This window comes from Penaeus chinensis, unplaced genomic scaffold (genome assembly GCF_019202785.1).
Source record: "Penaeus chinensis breed Huanghai No. 1 unplaced genomic scaffold, ASM1920278v2 CTG_6288, whole genome shotgun sequence".
NCBI lineage: Eukaryota > Metazoa > Arthropoda > Malacostraca > Decapoda > Penaeidae > Penaeus > Penaeus chinensis.
Genome location: NW_025918454.1, coordinates 19,698 through 43,386, shown reverse-complemented (window position 1 = coordinate 43,386; position 23,689 = coordinate 19,698). Strand labels below are relative to the sequence as shown.

General features: G+C 30.3%; 1 protein-coding gene across 1 annotated transcript in view; it reads right to left on the bottom strand.

The window, feature by feature from the left end:
• Positions 1-22,896, bottom strand: part of LOC125024827 (DNA ligase 1-like) — a 31,867-nt gene extending 8,971 nt beyond the window's left edge. The window contains exons 1-9 of the mRNA XM_047612592.1: positions 22,888-22,896; positions 21,976-22,087; positions 21,639-21,743; positions 21,447-21,452; positions 21,267-21,365; positions 19,778-19,990; positions 13,331-13,540; positions 2,474-2,641; positions 1,166-1,267 (exon numbers count right to left, since the gene is read on the bottom strand). Coding sequence (XP_047468548.1) covers positions 1,166-1,267; positions 2,474-2,641; positions 13,331-13,540; positions 19,778-19,990; positions 21,267-21,365; positions 21,447-21,452; positions 21,639-21,743; positions 21,976-22,087; positions 22,888-22,896 — 1,024 coding nt within the window. The remainder of the gene's footprint in view (positions 1-1,165; positions 1,268-2,473; positions 2,642-13,330; positions 13,541-19,777; positions 19,991-21,266; positions 21,366-21,446; positions 21,453-21,638; positions 21,744-21,975; positions 22,088-22,887) is intronic.
• Between the last annotated feature and the right edge of the window lie 793 nt (positions 22,897-23,689).

Sequence of the window (23,689 nt, the reverse complement as noted above, 5' to 3'; positions counted from 1 at the left end):
GCATCAAATAATATTTTATTATACGTTTATCAGAAATCGTTTACTCACAGGATATATAAAGTATCATATGTTTTTATCATAAATTTTATATAATAGTTTCAGTCTTTAGGTATGTATATATATATATATATATATATATATATATATATATATATATATATATATATATATATGATTCAAACAATGATAACTTTGGATATATATTGGATATGTTCTTGACAAATGGGACATTTACCTAAGGCAAAAATACAATGATCACAAGCAACCATATGTCTACATGGGACATTTATTATACATATACTATTAATCTTACACCTTTTACATATCTCGGTGGCATTTTTTATTTGGGGTAAAGTTTCTTGAGATGATAAAGTTTCCATATTCTCTTCTGCATTGGGTAAAGTTTCTTGAGATGATAAAGTTTCCATATTTTCTGCATTGGGTAAAGTTTCTAGAGATGCAAGGATTTCCATATTTTCTGCATTGGGTAAAGTTTCTAGAGATGCAAGGATTTCCATATTTTCTGCATTGGGTAAAGTTTCTAGAGATGCAAGGATATCCATATTCTCTTCTTCGGGTAAAGTTTCCAGGTCAGGTACAATAAGTGGAGGAAGCTTAGCAATATGCATTTGGGGTACAATAAATGATAAACCAGGAGGATACAAACTTTCTCCCATGTTGTTCACAGATGGAGATGGAGACTCGCTTTTGGATAAAAGCGATTCGATTCTAGATTGATACGATAGAATATATGCATCATTCGTCTTTTTTAATAGACGTTTAATGATGGATAGTGGTTTAGGAGTATTTGTATTTAGAATTTTTATATCGTCAATAAATGGTTCTAACCTTAAGTATGGCCAGCCAGTCTCATCAATGTGTTTCTTAAGAGTATTTTTAACATCATCTCTAGAATAGCCCATATATATTACACATTTGACAATATCCAATTTCATCATTATATCCATAATATCAAATGATTCATATAGTTTAATTTCTAATGAAATTTGATCTTGAATGTTGTCAACAAATTCTACTCCTTTCTTTAAAAGGAGATAGTTACAATCTGGATACCATTTAGCATGTTCATTCCAAGGTATATCCTCTTCCTCCCAATTGCGAATAATACCATTACAATGAAAGCAGTTAACATGGTCACTCAAACCTCTATAATAAAAGCCAGCTTCGGCAAGAGCTTGTGGTTTTTGATGAATACATTCAGGCCAGTTATCAAAACTTGCTAGTCTCTTTTTTTCTGCCATGAAACCTTTTCCAAAAGAAGTAGTATGTCTCAAGAGGCCTTTTATATATGAATTTTTCCTCTCTTGAGATATATACATCTTTCGATCTAACAACATATCGAAAATGGTCTTCTTTACATTTGAAATATTTGATGTTATTTCCCCAGTAACAAAAGGACAACTAGGGGATTGATGTCGATGTTCTTCTTTTAATATATCATCTTTTTCAGAGCCGTTCATTATCGTTTTACAATAAATACACATAACATGGTCTTCTTTTCTCAAAGAAAAAAATCCATCAGCAGCTAAATCTCTAGGTGAGATCCAATCGATCGGCCATTCGATAAATGTCTCTATTCGATAATGCTCATGGTTCAATGATAAACCCTCGGGAAAAGACTTGTGTATTTGAGGCGGTTTATAAAACTTGTCAATATTTTCAAAGGAAAATAAACTTTGCGCAAACAGACATTCTGGGCTTTTCTCTTTATGAATCTTTATAATATCATCTGATGTTCCGATAATATTAGGATCAATTATTAAATCACAAGTAAAGCACTTTATATGATCATTTATATTGAAAAATCCAGCTTTGGCCAATAATATATGGTTGATGGATAATCTATTCGTAGTATATATATTAAATGTATTCACTCTGTTTTGTTCATGACAAAAATGATTAAGGATTAACTCTTTATCCTTATTTGTAAACATCATAAATATCATGATCTATTGCGATCAAATATATGGTAGAGGTTGACTTGTATCTGTCGTCAAGCGCAATAATAAAGCAGTATATATTATATCCCCATTATCAGATAATATTTTTTTATTCCGGTCTTTAGGAATAGTCTTATTTTTATAATACAATATATATATATATATATATATATATATATATATATATATATATATATATATATATATTTCACTATATTATAATGGTTAATATAATCACATACTTTGTATTATATATATGTGTATATATATATATATATATATTTCACTATATTGTAATGGTTGATATAAACATATACTTTGTAATATATATATATTTCACTATATTATAATGGTTAATATAAACATATACTTGATTCAACACACAATAGGCTTCGTTATATACTTGATTTCTTTTTGACAAATGAAACAATTCATCATGACAAGAGCACATTCTTCACAAGTAACCATATGGTGACATGGAAGATACAATATACATACACGACTAATCTTACACTTTTTACATATGTGATAATTCTCGGCATTATTTGCTTCGGGAACAGCTTCTAGAGATGCAGGGGTTTCCATGTTTTCTGCATTGGGTAAAGTTGCTTGAGATATATGAATCTCAGTATTCTCTTTTTCAGGTGTAAGAGGCACAATCGTATCTGATATATTAAATACTGGAAATGTAGGGGTTTCACTTATTTCATACAAGTTGCTTAAAGATAATAATCCAGGAGGATACAAACATTTTCCCGTATCATTTACAGATGGAGATGGAAACTCGCTTCTGGATAGATGAGATTCGATTATAGATCGAATCGACAGCATATATGGATCTTTCGTCTCATTTAATAGACGTTTCATGATGGATGATGGATTAACATTATATGTGATATTATTATATTTCATTATGTCATAAAGAAATGGTTCTATGCTTAAATATGGCCAGCCGGTCTCATTAATATGAATATCAAGAGTATGTTTAACATCATTTATATGATATCCTAACATTATTACACATTTAACAATATCCAATTCCATCAATTTATCCATTGGTTCCATGTCTTCATTTTTTGATCGAATTAGTTCATTTTCTAATTTCATTTGTTCTCGAACGTATTCAACAAATGAATGTCCTTTCTTTATAAGGAGATAGTTACAATTTGGATACCATTTAGCATGTTCATGCCACGGTATATCTTTTTTCTCCCAATTGTGAATAACACCACTACAGTGAAAGCAGTGAACATGGTCATAGAGACCTTTATAATAAAATCCAGCTTCGGCAAGTGCTTCTGGTTCTTGCTTAACATTGTCAGGCCAATTATGGAAGCTTGCTAGTCTCTCTTTTTTTTTCGTGAAATTTTTATCAAAAGAAATACAGTGTTCTAAGAGGTTATCAATTTTTGATTCATTCTTTTTTGGAATAATGTGTGTCTTTTTCCCTGGCAGTTTATAAAAAATGTTACACCTTCTATTAGGAATATTTAATGTTGTTTTCCCAGTAACAAAAGGACAATCAGGGGATATATGTCGATGTACTTCTCTTACTATATCACCTTTTTTAAGACTGCATATTTTTTTTTGGCAAAAGACACATTCAACAAGGTCCCTTCTTTTTGTATAAAGAAATCCATTAGCAGCTAATTCTGTAGGAGATATCCAATCAATTGGCCAATCGATAAATGTCTCTAATCGTACCTCCTCATGCATATATGGATATGTCAAATCGGGTCTTAATGGATAATAAGTCTTGCATATTGTAGGTGGTTGATAATATTGGTCAATATTTTCAAAGGAATATAAATTTTGGGCAAACATACATTTGGGTTTTTTCTCCTTATGAATTTTTATAATATCATCTGGTGTTCTGATATTTTTTAGATCAAATGTTAAATTACAAGAAAAACACATTATATAATCCTTAATATGGAAGAATCCAGCTTTGGCCAATAGTATAGGGTGGATGGCGGGCTGGCCATTATCTACATGTTTTTCATCTTTGAATATATCGAATGTATTCAGGCCATTATCTACATGTTTTTCATCTTTGAATATATCGAATGTATTCACTCTGTTTTGTTCATGACAAAAATGATTATATATTATCTCTTTCTCTTTGTCTGTAAGCATTATGAATACTATGACCTATGCAGTCAATTTATATTGTTGGTAGCGGTTGACTTGTTTCTGTCGTCATGTATCAATATATTTCCATATACTCTCAACATCAAGTCTCTCACAGGATCAGAGTATATATATATATATATATATATATATATAATGTTACTTTTCTCACACAATATTCTCTCACATGATCTATAATATGACAGTTTATACTGGTAGAGGTTGACTTGTTTCTGTTATATAGCAATTTATTTTCAAATACCCCCGACAGCAAGTATTATTTCGTTTTCTCACAGGATGTGGAAAAGTCACATTTTTGTTTTTGTGTTTTTCTCTCACAGGATATATAAAAAGATAAAATATACTGGTAGTGGTTGACTTGTTTGTTGTTACATAGCAATATATGTTTAAATACCCTCAACAATAAGTATTATTTTGTTTTTCTCACAGGATATATAAAATGTCATATATTTGTCATATATTTTAATAAACAATCTTATACATTTACAATATTATGATGATTAATACATATATACATTTCTAAAATTATTATATCTAAGATACACTACATATATACAACTATTATTTATACATTTTCCATATATTTGATTCAAGACATGATAGCTTTCGTTATAAATTCAATATTTGCTCGACAAACAGGACAATTTTTTAACTGAAGACTACAACATATACAAGCAGCGATATGTCTACATGGCATATATAATACACATGCGTTATTTTGCATACATACTTTGCAACTATAAATTTCAATATCGGTATTTTCTGTTTCGGGTAAAGTTTCTTGAGATGTTTGGGTTTCCATATTCTCGGCATTGGGTAAAGTTTCTTGAGATGTTTGGGTTTCCATATTCTCGGCATTGGGTAAAGTTTCTTGAGATGTTTGGGTTTCCATATTCTCGGCATTGGGTAAAGTTTCTTGAGATGTTTGGGTTTCCATATTCTCGGCATCGGGTAAAGTTTCTTGAGATGTATGGTTTTCCACATTCTCGGCATCGGGTAATGTTTCTTGAAATGTTTGGTTTTCCACATTCTCGGCATTGGGTAAGGTTTCTTGAGATGATTGGTTTTCCATATTCTCGGCATTGGGTAATGTTTCTTGAAATGTTTGGTTTTCCATATTCTCGGCATCGGGTAATGTTTCTTGAAATGTTTGGTTTTCCACATTCTCGGCATTGGGTAAGGTTTCTTGAGATGATTGGTTTTCCATATTCTCGGCATTGGGTAATGTTTCTTGAAATGTTTGGTTTTCCATATTCTCGGCATTGGGTAATGTTTCTTGAGATGTTTGGTTTTCCATATTCTCGGCATTGGGTAATGTTTCTTGAGATGTTTGGTTTTCCATATTCTCGGCATTGGGTAATGTTTCTTGAGATGTTTGGTTTTCCATATTCTCGGCATTGGGTATAGTTCCTAAATCTATTTCATCTGCCATATATGTGGCACTTGGATAAATTCCTGTGACGTCAGGGACTCTAGGATGTGAACCAGGAATATGTACATTTAAACCAGGAGGATACACACTTTCTGCATTGTTATCTTCAGGAATGATTATATTTACTTTATTAATATCATTAATAAATGATTCTACTCTTAAATATGGCCAGCCAGTCTTATCAATATGTTTCTTAAGAGTATTTTTAACATCATCTCTAGAATAGCCCATGGATATTACACATTTGACAATATCTAATTTCATCATTACATCCATAATATCAAATGATTCATATAGTTTAATTTCTGATGATAATTGATCTTGAATGTTGTCAACAAATTCTTTTCCTTTCTCTAAAATGAGATAGTTACAATCTGGATACCATTTAGCATGTTCATTCCAAGGTATATCCTCTTTCTCCCAATTGCGAATATGACCATTACAGTGAAAACAGTAAACATGGTCACTCAAACCTCTATAATAAAAGCCAGCTTCGGCTAGAGCTTGTGGTTTTTGATGAACTTCTTCAGGCCAGTTACGATCATTAAAGCTTGCTAGTCTCATTTCTTCTGTCATGAGATCTGTTTTATAAGAAATATAATGTTTCAAGAGACCAGTATGTTTCATGGGACCATCTATATGTGATTTACTCATTTGATGTTTATATAAATCTCTATCTTTCAGTTTATCGGCAATACAATTAATTATATCAGGAATGTTTTCTAACCATTCCTCATCATCATCCTCATCCGCCTCACACTTCTCAATAAAAGGACAATATTTGGCGATACGTCGATGTTCATCTCTTATTATATCGCCTTTTTGAAAGTCTCCTATTTTTATGTTACAATAGATACAATGAACATGGTCTTTTTTTCTTAGATAATAAAATCCATCAGCAGCTAATTCTCTAGGAGATATCCAATCGATCGGCCAATCGATATATGTATCAAATCGATATTTCTCATAACGTAATGTTTGAGTCGAGAGAAAAGCCTTACGTCTTTTTTTTTTAGGCAGTTTACAAAACTCATCAATATTTTCAAAGGAATATAAACTTTGCGCAAATAGACATTCGGGGCTTCTTTCCTTATGAATCTTTATAATATCATCTGTTGTTTTGAGTCTGTTTAGTTCAATCATTAAATCACAAAAAAAGCATTTTATACAATTGTGAATAAAGAAGAATCCAGCTTTGGCCAATAGTGACTCGCTAATGAGTATCCTATATTTAGTAGGTATTGTGAATGTATATCTTCTATGGTTTTCATGATAAAAATAATTACGGATTATCTCTTTTTCTTCATCTGTAAACGTAATCATCATGGATATCACAATCTACGTGGCCAATTATCTATCAATATTATCACAATCTATGCGGACCATTACATCTTTAAGCGAATGACTGATCTATCGTCATGCGCAAATAATATAGCAATATATGGAATTATCCTCAACATGAAGTAATGTATCCTCTGAATTGATTTATCCTCGGCGTTATATAATAATTAGTTAATCCTCAACATGAAGTAATGTATCCTCTGAATTGATTTATCCTCGGCGTTATATATTAATTAATTAATCCTCAACATGAAGTAATATATCCTCTGATTTGACATATCCTCGGCGTTATATGATAATTACTTATATATATTTTCACTATATATTTCTTCACAGGATCACAGGATCACAGGATATATAAAATAATATTTCTGGTCTTTAGGAATAAACTTTGATGATCATGTATGTGATAATATAGCGGTATTTCTCCCTATACCCTCAATATCAAGTATTATTATCATCAAGATTATAATGTTTATTTTTTCTCTTACAGGATATGAAAAAATATATTTCAGTTTGTCTTTAGGGATAATTTTATTTCTATAAAAGTATTATTTTATTTCTTTACAGGATATGTAAAATGTCATAGAAATTTTATTTTATATTTAGGAATAATATATATATATATATATATTATTCCTAATTATAAAATAATATTTCGAAAATTATTATATAAAAGACATATTATATATACACAACTATTATTTATACATTTTCCATATATTTGATTCATGACATGATAGCTTTCGTTATATATTCAATATTTGCTCGACAAATAGGACAATTTTTTAACTGAAGACTACAACATATACAAGCAGCGATATGTCTACATGGCATATATAATACACATGCGTTATTTTGCATACATACTTTGCAACTATAAAATTTCAATATCGGTATTTTCTGTTTCGGGTAAAGTTTCTTGAGATGTTTGGGTTTCCATATTCTCGGCATTGGGTAAAATTTCTAGAGATGATTGGTTTTCCATATTCTCGGCATTGGATGATTGGTTTTCCATATTCTCGGCATTGGATGATTGGTTTTCCATATTCTCGGCATTGGATGATTGGTTTTCCATATTCTCGGCATTGGATGATTGGTTTTCCATATTCTCGGCATTGGATGATTGGTTTTCCATATTCTCGGCATTGGATGATTGGTTTTCCATATTCTCGGCATTGGATGATTGGTTTTCCATATTCTCGGCATTGGGTAAAGTTTCTAGAGATGCTTGGTTTTCCATATTCTCGGCATTGGGTAAAGTTTCTAGAGATGCTTGGTTTTCCATATTCTCGGCATTGGGTAAAGTTTCTAGAGATGCTTGGTTTTCCATATTCTCGGTATTGAGTAAAGTTCCTAAATCTGGTTCTTCTATTCTGTGTGCATATATCCTCAACATGAAGTAATATATTCTCTGAATTGATATATCCTCAGCATTATATAATATTTCGTTATATGTTTATCTTCAACATGAAGTAATATATCCTCTGAATTGATATATCCTCAGCATTATATAATATTTCGTTATATGTTTATCTTCAACATGAAGTAATATATCCTCTGAATTGATATATCCTCAGCATTATATATTATTTCGTTATATGTTTATCTTCAACATGAAGTAATATATCCTCTGAATTGATATATCCTCTATTTCGTTATATGTTTAATATTCAATATGAAGTAATATATCCTCTGAATTGATATATCCTCAGCATTATATATTATTTCGTTATATGTTTATTCACATGATCACAGGACATATAAAATAATATTTCTGGTCTTTAGGAATAAACTTTGATGATCATATAATATAGCAGTATTTTTCCCTATACCCTCAACATCAAGTAACATTAACATCAAGATTACAATGTTGATTTTTTTCTCTTACAGGATAGGAAAATAATATAATCCAGCCATAGGTAATAGCCATTTATTAATAGAATATTGTAAATATGTACCTTGTTTTTATTTCTCTTGATAAAATATTGACATCTCGAAAACTATTGTATATACAAAACAAATATTACATATATATAAATAATATCTATATATTTTCCATATATATATATATATATATATATATATATATATATATATATATATATATATATTCGATTCAGGACATGATAGATTTTACTGTATGTGTGATCCTTTTTCGACACATGGGACAGTTAGATAATTGAAGAGTACACCATACACAAGTAACCATATGTCCACACGGAATATATACCATATGTGCGCTATTGTCCATACATACTCTGCATATATAATATTGAATCTCGGTATTCTCTGTATTGGGTGAAGTTTCTTGAGATGTAAGGGTTTCCGTATTCTCTGTATTGGGTGAAGTTTTTTGAGATGTAAGGGTTTCCATATTTTCTTCCGTGTTGTTCACAGATGGAGATGGAGACTCGCTTTTGAATAAAAGCGATTGAATATATGCATCACCCATCTCATTTAATAGACGTGTAACGATACTTGGTGGTATAGAAGTATTTATATTTACTTTATTAATATCATTAATAAATGGTTCTATCCTTAAGTATGGCCAGCCAGTCTCATCAATATGTTTCTTAAGAGTATTTTTAACATCATCTCTAGAATAGCCCATGGATATTACACATTTGACAATGTCTAATTTCATCATTATATCCATAATATCAAATGATTTATATAGCTTAATCTCTGATGATAATTGATCTTGAATATTGTTAACAAATTCTACTCCTTTCTTTAAAAGGAGATAGTTACAATTTGGATACCATTTAGCATGTTCATTCCAAGGTATATCCTCTTTCTCCCAATTGTGAAAAATACCATAACAGTGAAAGCATTGAACATGGTCACTCACACCTTTATAATAAAATCCAGCTTCGGCAAGAGCTTGTGGTTTTTGATGAACCTTTTCAGGCCAGTTACGATGATTAAAGCTTGCTAGTCTCTTTTCTTCTGTCGTAAAAGCTTCTACATAAGAGACAGTATGTTTCATGGCACCAGTATCGTTATCTATACATGGTTTATTTATACATTTATCTTCATATTCCATATATTTCAGTTTACCGACAATACAACAAGTTGTATCAGGATAGTTTATTGTTACTCTCCATGTATCATCAAGAAAAAAACAATTAGGGGAGATACGTCGATGTTTTTCTCTTATTATGTCACCTTTTTTAAAGTCTCCTATTATTTTATCACAAAATCTACATGCTACACGGTCTTTTTTTCTTAGATAATAAAATCCTTCAGCAGCTAATTCTCTAGGTGACATCCAATCGATCGGCCAATCGATAAATGTATCAAATCGATATTTCTCATATTTTAATGTTTCAGTCGAGAAAAAAGCCTTAAGTCTTTTTTTTTTAGGCAGTTTACAAATCTCATAAATATTTCCAAAGGAATATAAACTTTGCGCAAACAGACATTTGGGGCTCATCTCCTTATGGATCTCTATAATATCAACTGGTGCTTTGAGCCTTTCTAGTTCAATCGTTAAATCACAAGAAAAGCACCTTATATGTTTCCTAATGTAGAAGAATCCAGCTTTGACTAATAGTTTGATTAGTTTGATGTGTACTTTATGACCAGATTCTTCGAATGTATTTTGTGTGAATGTATGCAATCTGTTATTTTCATGGCAAATATAATTACGGAATATCTCTTTTTCTTCATCTGTAAACATCATGAATGTCACAAACATTATGAATATCACAATCTATACGACTTTCAATATAAGGTAATATATCCTTAACACCACTTTTTTCTTCACAGGTCTTTAGGAATAATCTTATAATAATAATATTTTCGGTCTGTCTTTAGGAATATTTGTATATATCTTTATAAACTTTGCTGAACAAGTAATGTGATAATATAGCAGTATTTTTCCCTATACCCTCAACATCAAGTAACATTAACATCAAGATTACAATGTTGATTTTTTTCTCTTACAGGATAGGAAAATAATATAATCCAGCCATAGGTAATAGCCATTTATTAATAGAATATTGTAAATATGTACCTTGTTTTTATTTCTCTTGATAAAATATTGACATCTCGAAAACTATTGTATATACAAAACAAATATTACATATATATAAATAATATCTATATATTTTCCATATATATATATATATATATATATATTCGATTCAGGACATGATAGGTTTTACTATATGTGTGATCTTTTTTCGACACATGGGACAGTTATACAATTGAAGAGTACAGCATACACAAGTAACCATATGTCCACACGGAATATATACCGTATGTGTGCTATTGTCCATACATACTCTGCATATATAATATTGAATCTCGGTATTCTCTGTATTAGTTGAAGTTTCTTGAGATGTAAGGGTTTCCGTATTCTCTGTATTGGGTGAAGTTTCTTGAGATTTAAGGGTTTCCGTATTCTCTGTATTGGGTGAAGTTTCTTGAGATGTAAGGGTTTCCGTATTCTCTGTATTGGGTGAAGTTTCTTGAGATGTAAGGGTTTCCATATTTTCTTCCGTGTTATTCACAGATGGAGACTCGCTTTTGAATAAATGCGATTGAATATATGCATCATCCATCTCATTTAATAGACGTGTAACGATACTTGGTGGTATAGAAGTATTTATATTTACTTTATTAATATCATTAATAAATGGTTCTATCCTTAAGTATGGCCAGCCAGTCTCATCAATATGTTTCTTAAGAGTATTTTTAACATCATCTCTAGAATAGCCCATGGATATTACACATTTGACAATGTCTAATTTCATCATTACATCCATAATATCAAATGATTTATATAGCTTAATTTCTGATGATAATTGATCTTGAATATTGTTAACAAATTCTACTCCTTTCTTTAAAAGGAGGTAGTTACAATCTGGATGCCATTTAGCATGTTCATTCCAAGGTATATCCTCTTTCTCCCAATTGCGAAACATACCATTACAGTGAAAGCATTGAACATAGTCAACCGGACCTCTATAAAAAAATCCAGCTTCGGCAAGAGCTTGTGGTTTTTGATGAACTTTTTCAGGCCAGTTACAATCATTAAAGCTTGCTAGTCTCTTTTCTTCTGTTGTGAAATCTTCTACATAAGAGATAGTATGTTTCATGGCACCAGTATCGTTATCTATACATGGTTTATTTATATATATTTCATATTCCATAAATTTCAGTTTACCGGTAATACAATCAGTTGTATCAGGATAGTTTAATATTCTTCTCCATGTATCATCAAGAAAAGAACAATTAGGGGAGATACGTCGATGTTTTTCTCTTATTATGTCACCTTTTTTAAAGTCTCCTATTATTTTATTACAAAATGCACATGCTACACGGTCTTTTTTTCTTAGATAATAAAATCCTTCAGCAGCTAATTCTCTAGGTGACATCCAATCGATCGGCCATTCGATAAATGTCTCTCTTCGATGTCTCTCATGATTAAATGAGAATAAATCCATACGTATTTTTCTTTTAAGCGGTTTACAAAACTCATCAATATTTTCAAAGGAATATAAACTTTGCGCAAACAGACATTTGGGGCTTATCTCCTTATGGATCTTTATAATATCAACTGGTGTTCTGAGCCTTTCTAGTTCAATCGTTAAATCACAAGAAAAGCACCTTATATGTTTCCTAATGTAGAAGAATCCAGCTTTGACTAATAGTTTGATTAGTTTGATGGGTACTTTATGACCAGATTCTTCGAATGTATTTCGTGTGAATGTATGCAATCTGTTATTTTCATGGCAAATATAATTACGGAATATCTCTTTTTCTTCATCTGTAAACATCATGAATATCACAATCTATACGACCTTCAATATAAGTTAATATATCCTTCAATATAAGTTAATATATCCATAACACCACTTTTTTCTTCACAGGTCTTTAGGAATAATAATATTTTCAGTCTGTCTTTAGGAATATTTGTATTTAATTATAAACTTTGCTGAACAAGTAATGTGATAATATAGCAGTATTTTTCCCTATACCCTCAACATCAAGTAACATTAACATCAGTCAAGTAATATATCTTATAACATATATATATATATATATATATATATATATATATATATATATATATATATATATATATATATATATATATATATATATATATATTTCCAGTCTTTAGGAATAATTGACTGTTATTACAAATTAATCTATTATTAATATATTAATAGTTTGGATATATCCCAGTCATAGGTAGTATCTATTTATTATTGGAATATTATAATTATATAATATTCTTGATCATAGCTGATATCTCGAAGAATATTGTATATAAAACAAATATTCTATACCATAGTACGTTTTGCTATCTGACAAATTTTATTTTTACAAATAGGACAATTTTTCAATGGTAAAGTACAATCTTTACAAGCAATCATATGTAAACATGGTAAATATATCATGCATGCGTGATTGTGCATACATATTTTGCAAATATTATCTCTAATCTTGGTATTTTCTGCATTGGATACAGCTTCTAGAGATGCATGGTCTTCCATTTTTCCTGCATTGGATACAGCTTCTAGAGATGCATGGTCTTCCATATTTTCTGCATTGGATACAGCTTCTAGAGATGCATGGTCTTCCATTTTTCCTGCATTGGATACAGCTTTTATATCTGGTTCGTCTATTGTAAATACAACTGGAGATGTAGGGATTTTACTTATTTCATATATCCCTTCAAGTGATAAACCAGGAGGATACATATTTTCTTCTGTGTTATCCACAGATGGAGACTCGCTTCTGGATAAAAGCGATAAAATATATGCATCATCCATCTTATTTAATAGATGTTTCATGATGGATGGTGGTTTAGTGGTATTTGTACTTATTTTTTTTACATCATCAATAAATGGTTCTAACCTTAAATATGGCCAGCCAGTCTCATTAATATGTTTTTCGAGAGTCTTTTGAATATCATCTATTTCATATCCCAAGGTTAATATACTTTTGACAATATCCAATTTCATCATTATATCCATTGTACTATATGGGTGGTATAGTTTAATTTCTGATATAGTTTGATCCTTATTACTATATGAGTTGTATGGTTTAAGTTGATCTTGGATATTGTTAACAAATTCTTTTCCTTTCTCTAAAATGAGATGGTTACAATTTGGATACCATTTAGCATGTTCATTCCAAGGTATATCCTCTTTCTCCCAATTGCGAATAATACCATCACAGTGAAAACAATGAACATGGTCACTCAAACCTTTATAATAAAAGCCAGCTTCGGCAAGAGCTTGTGGTTTTTGATGAACATTTTCAGGCCAGGTACGAAAGCTTGCTACTCTCTTTTCTTTTGTCGTGAAATCAATTGCACGAGAACTAGTATGTTTCAAGAGACCATTATTTTTATATGTATATGGTTTTCTCCTTTGAAATATATATATATCTCCATCTTTCAGTTTCTCGGCAATATTTTGCTTTATATCAAGATATTTATTTGCTATTTCCCTGTTCTCAATATGAAGTGGACAATGAGGGGAGATACGTAAATGTTCTTCTCTTACTGTATCACCTTTTTCAAAGTCTCCTATTTTTATGTTACAATAGATACAATGAACATGGTCTCTTTCTCTCAAATAAAAAAATCCATCAGCAGCTAAATCTCTAGGAGATATCCAATCGATCGGCCAATCGATAAATGTCTCAAATCGATATTTCTCATATTCTAATAATGAACCATTGGGAAATGCCTTACGTATTTGAGGCGGTTTACAAAACTTATCAATATTTTCAAGAGAAAATAAACTTTGTGCAAACAGACATTCGGGGCTTTTCTCCTTGTGAATCTTTATAATGTCATCTGATGTTCTGAGATTTTCCGGGTCAATTGTTAAATCACAAGAAAAGCATTTTACATGTCCCATAATATAGAAGAATCCAGCTTTGGCCAATAGTGACTGGCTGATGGGTACATCAGTTCTATTAAGTTGTTTGATGAACGTGTTCCTTCTATGTATTTCATGACAAAAATGATTACGGATTATCTCTTTATCCTCTTCTGTAATCCGGATCATCTCTTTATCTGCCTTAGTATACATCATGAATATCACAATCTATGCAGCCAATTGTATAACAAAATACTTTCACGTACTGGTAGCGATTGACTTATTTTTCTTGTCATGCGCATTTAATATAACAGTATATTTTATATATCCTCAATATTATATAATGTTTCGATATATATATATATATATTATTCACAGGATCACAGTATATATATAGTTTCTGGTCTTTGGGAATATTTTCATAAACTCTGATGATCAACTAACGCAATAATATAGCAGTATATTTCCATATACCCTCAATATCAAGTAATAAGATCACAGTTTATATATAAAATAATATTTCCAGTCCTTAGGAATAATCTTATTTTTATATATACTCTGATGATCAACTAACGCAATAATATAGCAGTATATTTCCATATACCCTCAACATCAAGTAATATTACAAGATCATAGAATATATATATAAAATAATATTTCCAGTCCTTAGGAATAGTCTTATTTTTATAAACTCTGATGATCATGTAACGCAATAATATAGCAGTATATTTCCATATACCCTCAACATCAAGTAATATTACAAGATCATAGAATATATATAAAATAATATTTCCAGTCCTTAGGAATAGTCTTATTTTTATAAACTTTGATGATCATGTAACGCAATAATATAGCAATATGTTTCCATATTGCCCTCAACATCAAGTAATATTAATATATGTTTATTTTTTCTCTTACAGGATATAAAAAAATATGTTTTACTCTTTAGGAATAATCTTATTTTATTTATATTCATAATGAGTACCGTAAATAATTTTATATTTGTGGTTAAAAATACAGATAAATATGATGTATATATATAATATAATACAAATGTTATATACAATTATTATTTTTTTAGATTAGTTTTTCTTATATATATACAATATCTGCTTGACAAATAGGACATTTTTTTAACTGAAGACTACAACATATACAAGCAGCGATATGTCCACATGGAATACATAATATACATGCGTTATTTTGCATACATACTTTGCATCTATAAATTCCAATATCGGTATTTTCTGTTTCGGGTAAGGTTTCTTGATATGTTTGGTTTTCCATATTCTCGGCATTGGGTAATGTTTCTTGATATGTTTGGTTTTCCATATTCTCGGCATTGGGTAATGTTTCTTGATATGTTTGGTTTTCCATATTCACGGCATTGGGTAAAGTTTCTAGAGATGGATGGTTTTCCATATTCACGGCATTGGGTAAAGTTTCTTGATATGTTTGGTTTTCCATATTCACGGCATTGGGTAAAGTTTCTAGAGATGGAAGGTTTTCCATATTCACGGCATTGGGTAAAGTTTCTAGAGATGGAAGGTTTTCCATATTCACGGCATTGGGTAAAGTTTCTAGAAATGTTTGGTTTTCCATATTCTCGGCATTGGGTAATGTTTCTTGATATGTTTGGTTTTCCACATTCACGGCATTGGGTAAAGTTTCTAGAGATGGAAGGTTTTCCATATTCTCGGCATTGGGTAAAGTTTCTTGAGATGTTTGGTTTTCCATATTCTCGGCATTGGGTAAAGTTTCTTGAGATGTTTGGTTTTCCATATTCTCGGCATCTATTGAGTCAGGGGGGCCGGATGCATTTTCTAGTCCACCAGAATAAATAATGGTGATTGGCGGTTTAGGGATATTTGGATTTATTTTTTTTATATCATCAATAAATGGTTCTAACCTTAAATATGGCCAGCCGGTCTCATTAATATGTTTCACGAAAATATATATAACATCATCTATATTATATCCTAGAGATATTATATGTTTGACAATATCCAATTCCTTTATTATCTCAATATCATTATATGAGATGCTATTCATTTCTGATAAAAGTTGATCTTGAATATTGTCAACAAATTCTACCCCTTTCTTTAAAAGGAGATAGTTACAATCTGGATACCATTTAGCATGTTCATTCCAAGGTATATCCTCTTTCTCCCAATTGCGAATATGACCATTACAGTGAAAACAGTAAACATGGTCACTCACACCTTTATAATAAAAGCCAGCTTCGGCAAGAGCTTGTGGTTTTTGGTAAATTTCTAAAGGCCAGTCAAAAGATCTTATATCTGGTTTTAGTTCATCCCGGTTATAAAAACTTGTTAGTCTCATTTCTTCTGTCATGAAATTTCTTGCATAAGAAATAGTATGTTTCATGATACCAATGCTTTTCAAGTGATTATTTTCCCTTTGAGGTATATACATCTTTCCATCTTCCAGTTTATGGGAAAAGCTACATATTATATCAGGTATGTTTTTCATATGTCGATGTCCTCCTATTACGTTATCTATGTCTTTGATGTTGCATGTTTTAATATTTACTATCGTTTGGCCACATATGCCACAAGTAATATAGTCTTCTTTTCTAAAATAAAAGAATCCTTTAACAGCTAAATATCTAGGAGAGATCCAATCGATCGGCCAATCGATAAATGTTTCAAATCGATATTTCTCACATTTTAATAATGAACCATCGGGAAATGCCTTACGTATTTGAGGCGGTTTACAAAACTTATCAATATTTTCAAGAGAAAATAAACTTTGTGCAAACAGACATTCGGGGCTTTTCTCCTTGTGAATCTTTATAATGTCATCTGATCTTCTGAGATTTTCCGGGTCAATTGTTAAATCACAAGAAAAGCATGTTATCATATAGCCCAGAGTGTGCAAAGTGGGATTGTAGGAACAGAATCCAGCTTTGGCCAATAGTGACCGGTTGATGGGTATATATTCTGGAGGTATATAGAATGAATCCCTTCTGTTTTCTTCATGACGATAATGATCATTTCTAAATATCCGGTTGATGGGCATATATTTTTGAGGTATATATAATGAATTCCTTCTGTTTTCTTCATGACAAGAATAATCATCTTTCTCTTCTGTACACATTATGAATATCACAATCTATGCGGTCAATTGTATAACAAAACACTTTGACAGACTGGTAGCGATTGACACTTCTATCGTTGTATAGCAATATATCTCAATATATCCTCAGTAACATATAAATATTTCGGTATATGTTTGATCACTATTATATATATATATATATATATATATATATATATATATATATATATATATATATATATATATGTTTATATATATATTATAAAATTAATGTTTCCGGTCTTGAGGAATATTCTTATTTTTTATAAACTCTGATGATCAAGTAACATAATAATATAGTAGTATATTTCCATATGTCCTCAACATCAAGTTATATTATAATATCACAATATATATAAGATAATGTTTTCTATATTATAAAAATAATGTTTCCGGTCTTGAGGAATAATCTTATTTTTTTATAAACTCTGATGATCAAGTAACATAATAATATAGTAGTATATTTCCATATATCCTCAACATCAACAACAAGTTATATTATAATATCACAGGATATATAAGATAATGTTTCCATTCTTTAGGAATAACCTCTGATGGTCAAGTATCACAATATCAAGTTTATTTTTTATCTTATAGGTTATAAAAAAATATTTTCAGTCTTTAGGAATAATTTTATTTTTTACAAACTATGAATGTTAATTTATTAATATATTCACCATCAGGTTCGTAAATAATTCTATATCTGTGGTTAGATATACAGAGTAATATAATCCAGCCACAGGTAATAGCCATTTATTAATGGAATATTGTTGATATTTAAATATTTTCCATCGATCTTTAATATTCTTGAAATATCCTTTATATATAACTGGTTTCATTTTGGCTCTTTTGAATCACAATATCTTCTATCAAGACGATATATATTATATATATATATATATATATATATATATATATATATATATATCCTCACGCACACTATCAAATAATAGTTTATCATTAATATTTCTCAAATTATATATTCATATATCCTTATTTAAATAATATTCTCATATATCCTTATTTAAATAATATTTTATCATACTTTTTATATATATAAATGATAAACAATACTAGTATTGAAAATCAAATATATTATAATGTGATAGGTTTCATTATACGTTTGATAAATCGTTGACATATAGGACAATTTGTCAAATTAAGAATACATGATTTACAAACAACCATATGTGTACAGGGTAAAAATACTATCGTTGCGTTCTTATTTTCACATATTTTACATATAGGATTATTCCATATCTTTGATTCTTCTGTTTTATATTTACCAGTAATATGTTTTTCTGATTTATTTTTCATCCATTCCTCGGTGAATACATCACATTTTATGTTTTCTGAATCGGATAATTCTTTTAAAAATGTGGGATTCTCAGTGTTTATTGGTCCGGATAAAGCTTCGAGAGATGTAGGATTTTCAATGATTTCCTTTCTTCGTTCTGGTGATGAGTTGCTTACAGGCACACTAGATGAAAAATGAACAGAAGAAGGAGGAGGAGGCAAATTTTCATTGGTACTTTTAAACCCCCGTTCTAATATAAACGGAGTTGCAGAATCATGTGGTAAGGTGGCATTCAAAGTATCGTTACTTGTAACTAAATACTTAGACTCCATTTTAGATCGAAAGCACCGAACATATGCATCTTCCGTGTTTTTAATGATTATTAGTGGTTCGGGTTTCATTATTTTGGGATACTTCGCGAACATTTGATCCATATCATCAATATATTCTTCTATTTTTAAATAGGGCCAACCAGTCTTGTTAATATGATTTTTGAGAGTCTTTTTAGCAATACATATAGAATAACCCATACCTACTACATATTTAACAATATCCAATTCCAATAAGAGATCATCTTCATTTGTATAATGAATATTGTCAATCATTTTTTCACTAAATTTTATACCTTTTTCTATAAAGACATAGGGGCAAGATGGCATCCGCATGGCATGTTCGTTCCAAGGTATATCTTCTTTCTGCCAATTGCAAAGACCAACATTACAGTAGAAACAGTAAACACGGTCACTCACACCTTTATAATAAAATCCTGCTTCGGCAAGATCTTGTGGTTTTTGTTCAATATAATCAGGCCACTTTTCAAAACTTGCTAGTCTTTTTTCTATTGTCGAATATTCCTGCTTAATACAAGGACGATAGTTGATATCGGAGACATACGACGAAACAAAGTCAATGATAGACATATACTCGTTATTAGTTAATGTTGAATACATTTGAAAGAAATTTGAGAACCGTGGCTCAATAGTTTTTTTCTTGAAATTTTCAAGATTTTCAAAACCATATAAACAATGTGCAAATGAACACCCGGGGCTTCTTTTCTTGTGAATCTTTATAATATCGTCTGATCCTATGATATTCTTCATGTCTATTCTTAAATCACAAAGAAAACATTTTACATCGTTGTTGTCGATTTTAATAAATCCAGCTTTAGCCAATAACCGACTGTCAATAGGAAATTGTTGCTTGAAACAATTAGGGTTGAATGTATCTAGTCGGTTTTTTTCATGTTGATAATAGTCACATATAGATCTTTTGTCCTCCATTATGATTGTAGTTTTTTTTCTGAACTATCACTGGCAATATATATATATATATATATATTTTTCAATATTGAATATATTTGTATGTTTCTCTAATATCAGAATGAAATAGATATATGTATATATATATATATATCCTCAGCTCCATGTATTTTGATATATAATTATTTCATATATATATGCTCATCGTCAAGTTACATTTTTTTCTCCCAGGATGTGTATATATAATATAGTTGTATCCTATATAATGTAGTTGGGAATATTCATTATTAAATCACAAGTTTCTATATAAAATATATATATAAACAACCAACTATATGGTTTCTCTTTTCAGTTGAACATCGACGATGGGGGGGGGTGGTGGTGATATTTAACCCCCCCCCCTAAAAGTGGCAAGTTGGTATTCCTCATTCTAAATATAATATTTATTTTCCGTATACCATCACAATATATTTCAATTGAATTGATATATTCATAAGATTATAAACATCGGAATTTAAACAATTCTTTATATTTTAATATGATATCAAGTTAAAAGATAATTAGTATACGGTTTAGTGAATTCTGAAAAGAAATATCTTATAGAGGCAGAATTTTCTTTCAATTTATCTACATCTTTATAATTCATTAAATTTGTTTCATCCAAATTGAATAATAAAGAATTTTTAATAAAATCATGAATGACTAATTTTGTCTTGATTATCGCAAGGTATGATTTTCTAAATAGAAATATGTAAACGAGTAACAATGTAATGAATACAATTGTTGCAATTTCATCCAACCAGGATATAACAATGCAAATAGTGAGAAACAAAGATCCTATTAATAATATCATACCAGCACCCAACACTGTCCATTTAGCTGTATTGCGTGATTCTTGTAATGACTCTAATTTTGTAAAATGATATTTATCTTCTTTATTTTCCAGATCATAAGCTGTTACACGTGACGCGTTATAACTTACCATATCGGTGTATTTTGATCCAGTGTGTAATAATTTCATCATTTTTTCTTTACCTCCATCTAAAAAAGTTGTAATATTTGCATTGGGTCTTCTGGATAAAGGTTGCCCTAAACTGTTCATAGTCTTAGTACCGAGATATTCGAAATAGGCTTCTTGTAAAAACGTATCAGTCCTCGACCCGACAAGTGGTTTTTCATCAAAATATGTATTTAAAAAAGTTTCATAATCATCCTTGTGGGTATCACTAGATGTATTGTGATCATTTTCATCCGAGTTATTCGTCTCTGAATTGATTGCAATCTCGATCAATTCTTTAGGTGTTACCGGAGCTATTTCTCCAGTGGTTAAATCTGTTGTAGATTTAAAGGCGGTTATATAATTTTTAACATGAGACGCTAAGGTTTCGGGTGTCATAACATTTTCGTACCATGCCATATTCAATGCCAGGTCTAATATTATACCTAAAATACCTCCTACCAAAAATATAATACCAATCCCATCCAATACTCCTGCTACCAACGCTACAAGTTCTGCAAATATCTCTAATGCGGTAATGAGTGCCCCTCGGACTAAAAAATCTACTGCAAGTCGTTGAGCGGTAGAGAGTACCATTCTGGAGAAAACTGTCATCAAAGCATCTTCTGCCATTAGTGCCCCTCTCGATGCCAGAGTCTCTATTGTGCGAACCGATAGTCTTTCGATAATATTTCGGCAAAATTTTACCATATATGATAAACTCTTGTGTATAATACTATCTACAATAAGCACAACAAAAAAATTATTATCGTAAGAAAAATCATCATTATATCGTGCCCATTTAGGTGATATTAAATCATGAAAATCACTCCATAAATGAAATGCGATATTGGTTAATGTTTTTTTTATCGTCGAACTGAACGGATAGGTGTCTAATAATGATGTAATACGTATTGATGTATTACTAGAATCGGTAATAGACTTGACCATTTGCACAATATATGGTGGTCTTTCCTTTTTTTCCTTAATATTGGCCGATTTTTCATCCGGCTGATTAATTTTATAACGGTCGTCAATAAACATTGCTAAATCATCCTCGCTTTTAAAAACGGGGTGGTTCTTGATAGTATTATCATGGTGATAATTGGGATGTATATTTGGGAAGATTGTATTTTTTATCTTAAAATATAAAGTAATAATTTGAAGCGCTTCGGCCAATTGTATACGTCTTTCTTTTTTACACACCTGTAAAATCTTTGAGAGCATTAACCGCCTCGCCTCAGAGTCACTAATTTTATGCACTTTACATGTAACTGCAAAATCCATTAATATTTCTATTATATTTTCTGCTTTTTCTTCTATATTTTCAATATTTGTATATCTACTATTCTTGCCATTATTATTATTATTATTATTATTCTCTTTTTGTTTTATAATGTTTACTACATCTTTCGTTAGTGTTACTTTTAGAGTTTCAAAATGATTAGAAGGTAATGACATTTTTCCCTTTTGACTCACATGATTCATCGCTTCGTTTTTAAGGGACGAATATTTGTTATCTAATGCTTTCTCAGTGGTATATAACATGTCATGTTGAGGGATGATTACTTTATCATCGCCGATATCTGAAAAAATGGATAATGCCAATGTATCAACGACAGAAGCTATTTGTTTTTCGCTCAATGGATTATCATATATTTTTAAAGTCATTGATGACATATTGGGCTCTATGATTTTTTCAATATTAGGCTGTTTAAGATTAATTTTTTTCATATTTAATCTAGTTCTGGCATTTTTTATCATATTACAATTTTGTGGAAAAAATACATTAGATATAGCTGTACCAAATGCCATATGTAAAAATTTCATCCATGTACTACGATAACATTTTTTTTCTTTATCATTAAACCATCTCTTAAAATATTGACAATAAGCATTAGTAATTTCCAAGTTATTATACAAGCCATTGTCTACAACATCAAAGGGAGGTACAAATGTGTCATTATAACCAGTTACAATATCACCAGACTGAGTAAGTCTAGACTGAGGAAGGGTTCCCCAAAGCAGTAGATTTTGATTAATATAATTACAAATACCATTTTCCCCCTTTATCATTAAATTTCCACTAGCTTTAGGGAGCCCAGTATGTGGATCTATTTTCTTATTAAGAATATAACAGGCATCCCCACAAGCAGTATATGTGTTATCTTTTAATCCAAAATTTACATCAATAGCAGGCGTTTTTTTAAAGTTGCATGATCCTATACCGTTAGTATTATCTCGAATATCTATCGGTAAACAAGAAAATTTAGAACAATCA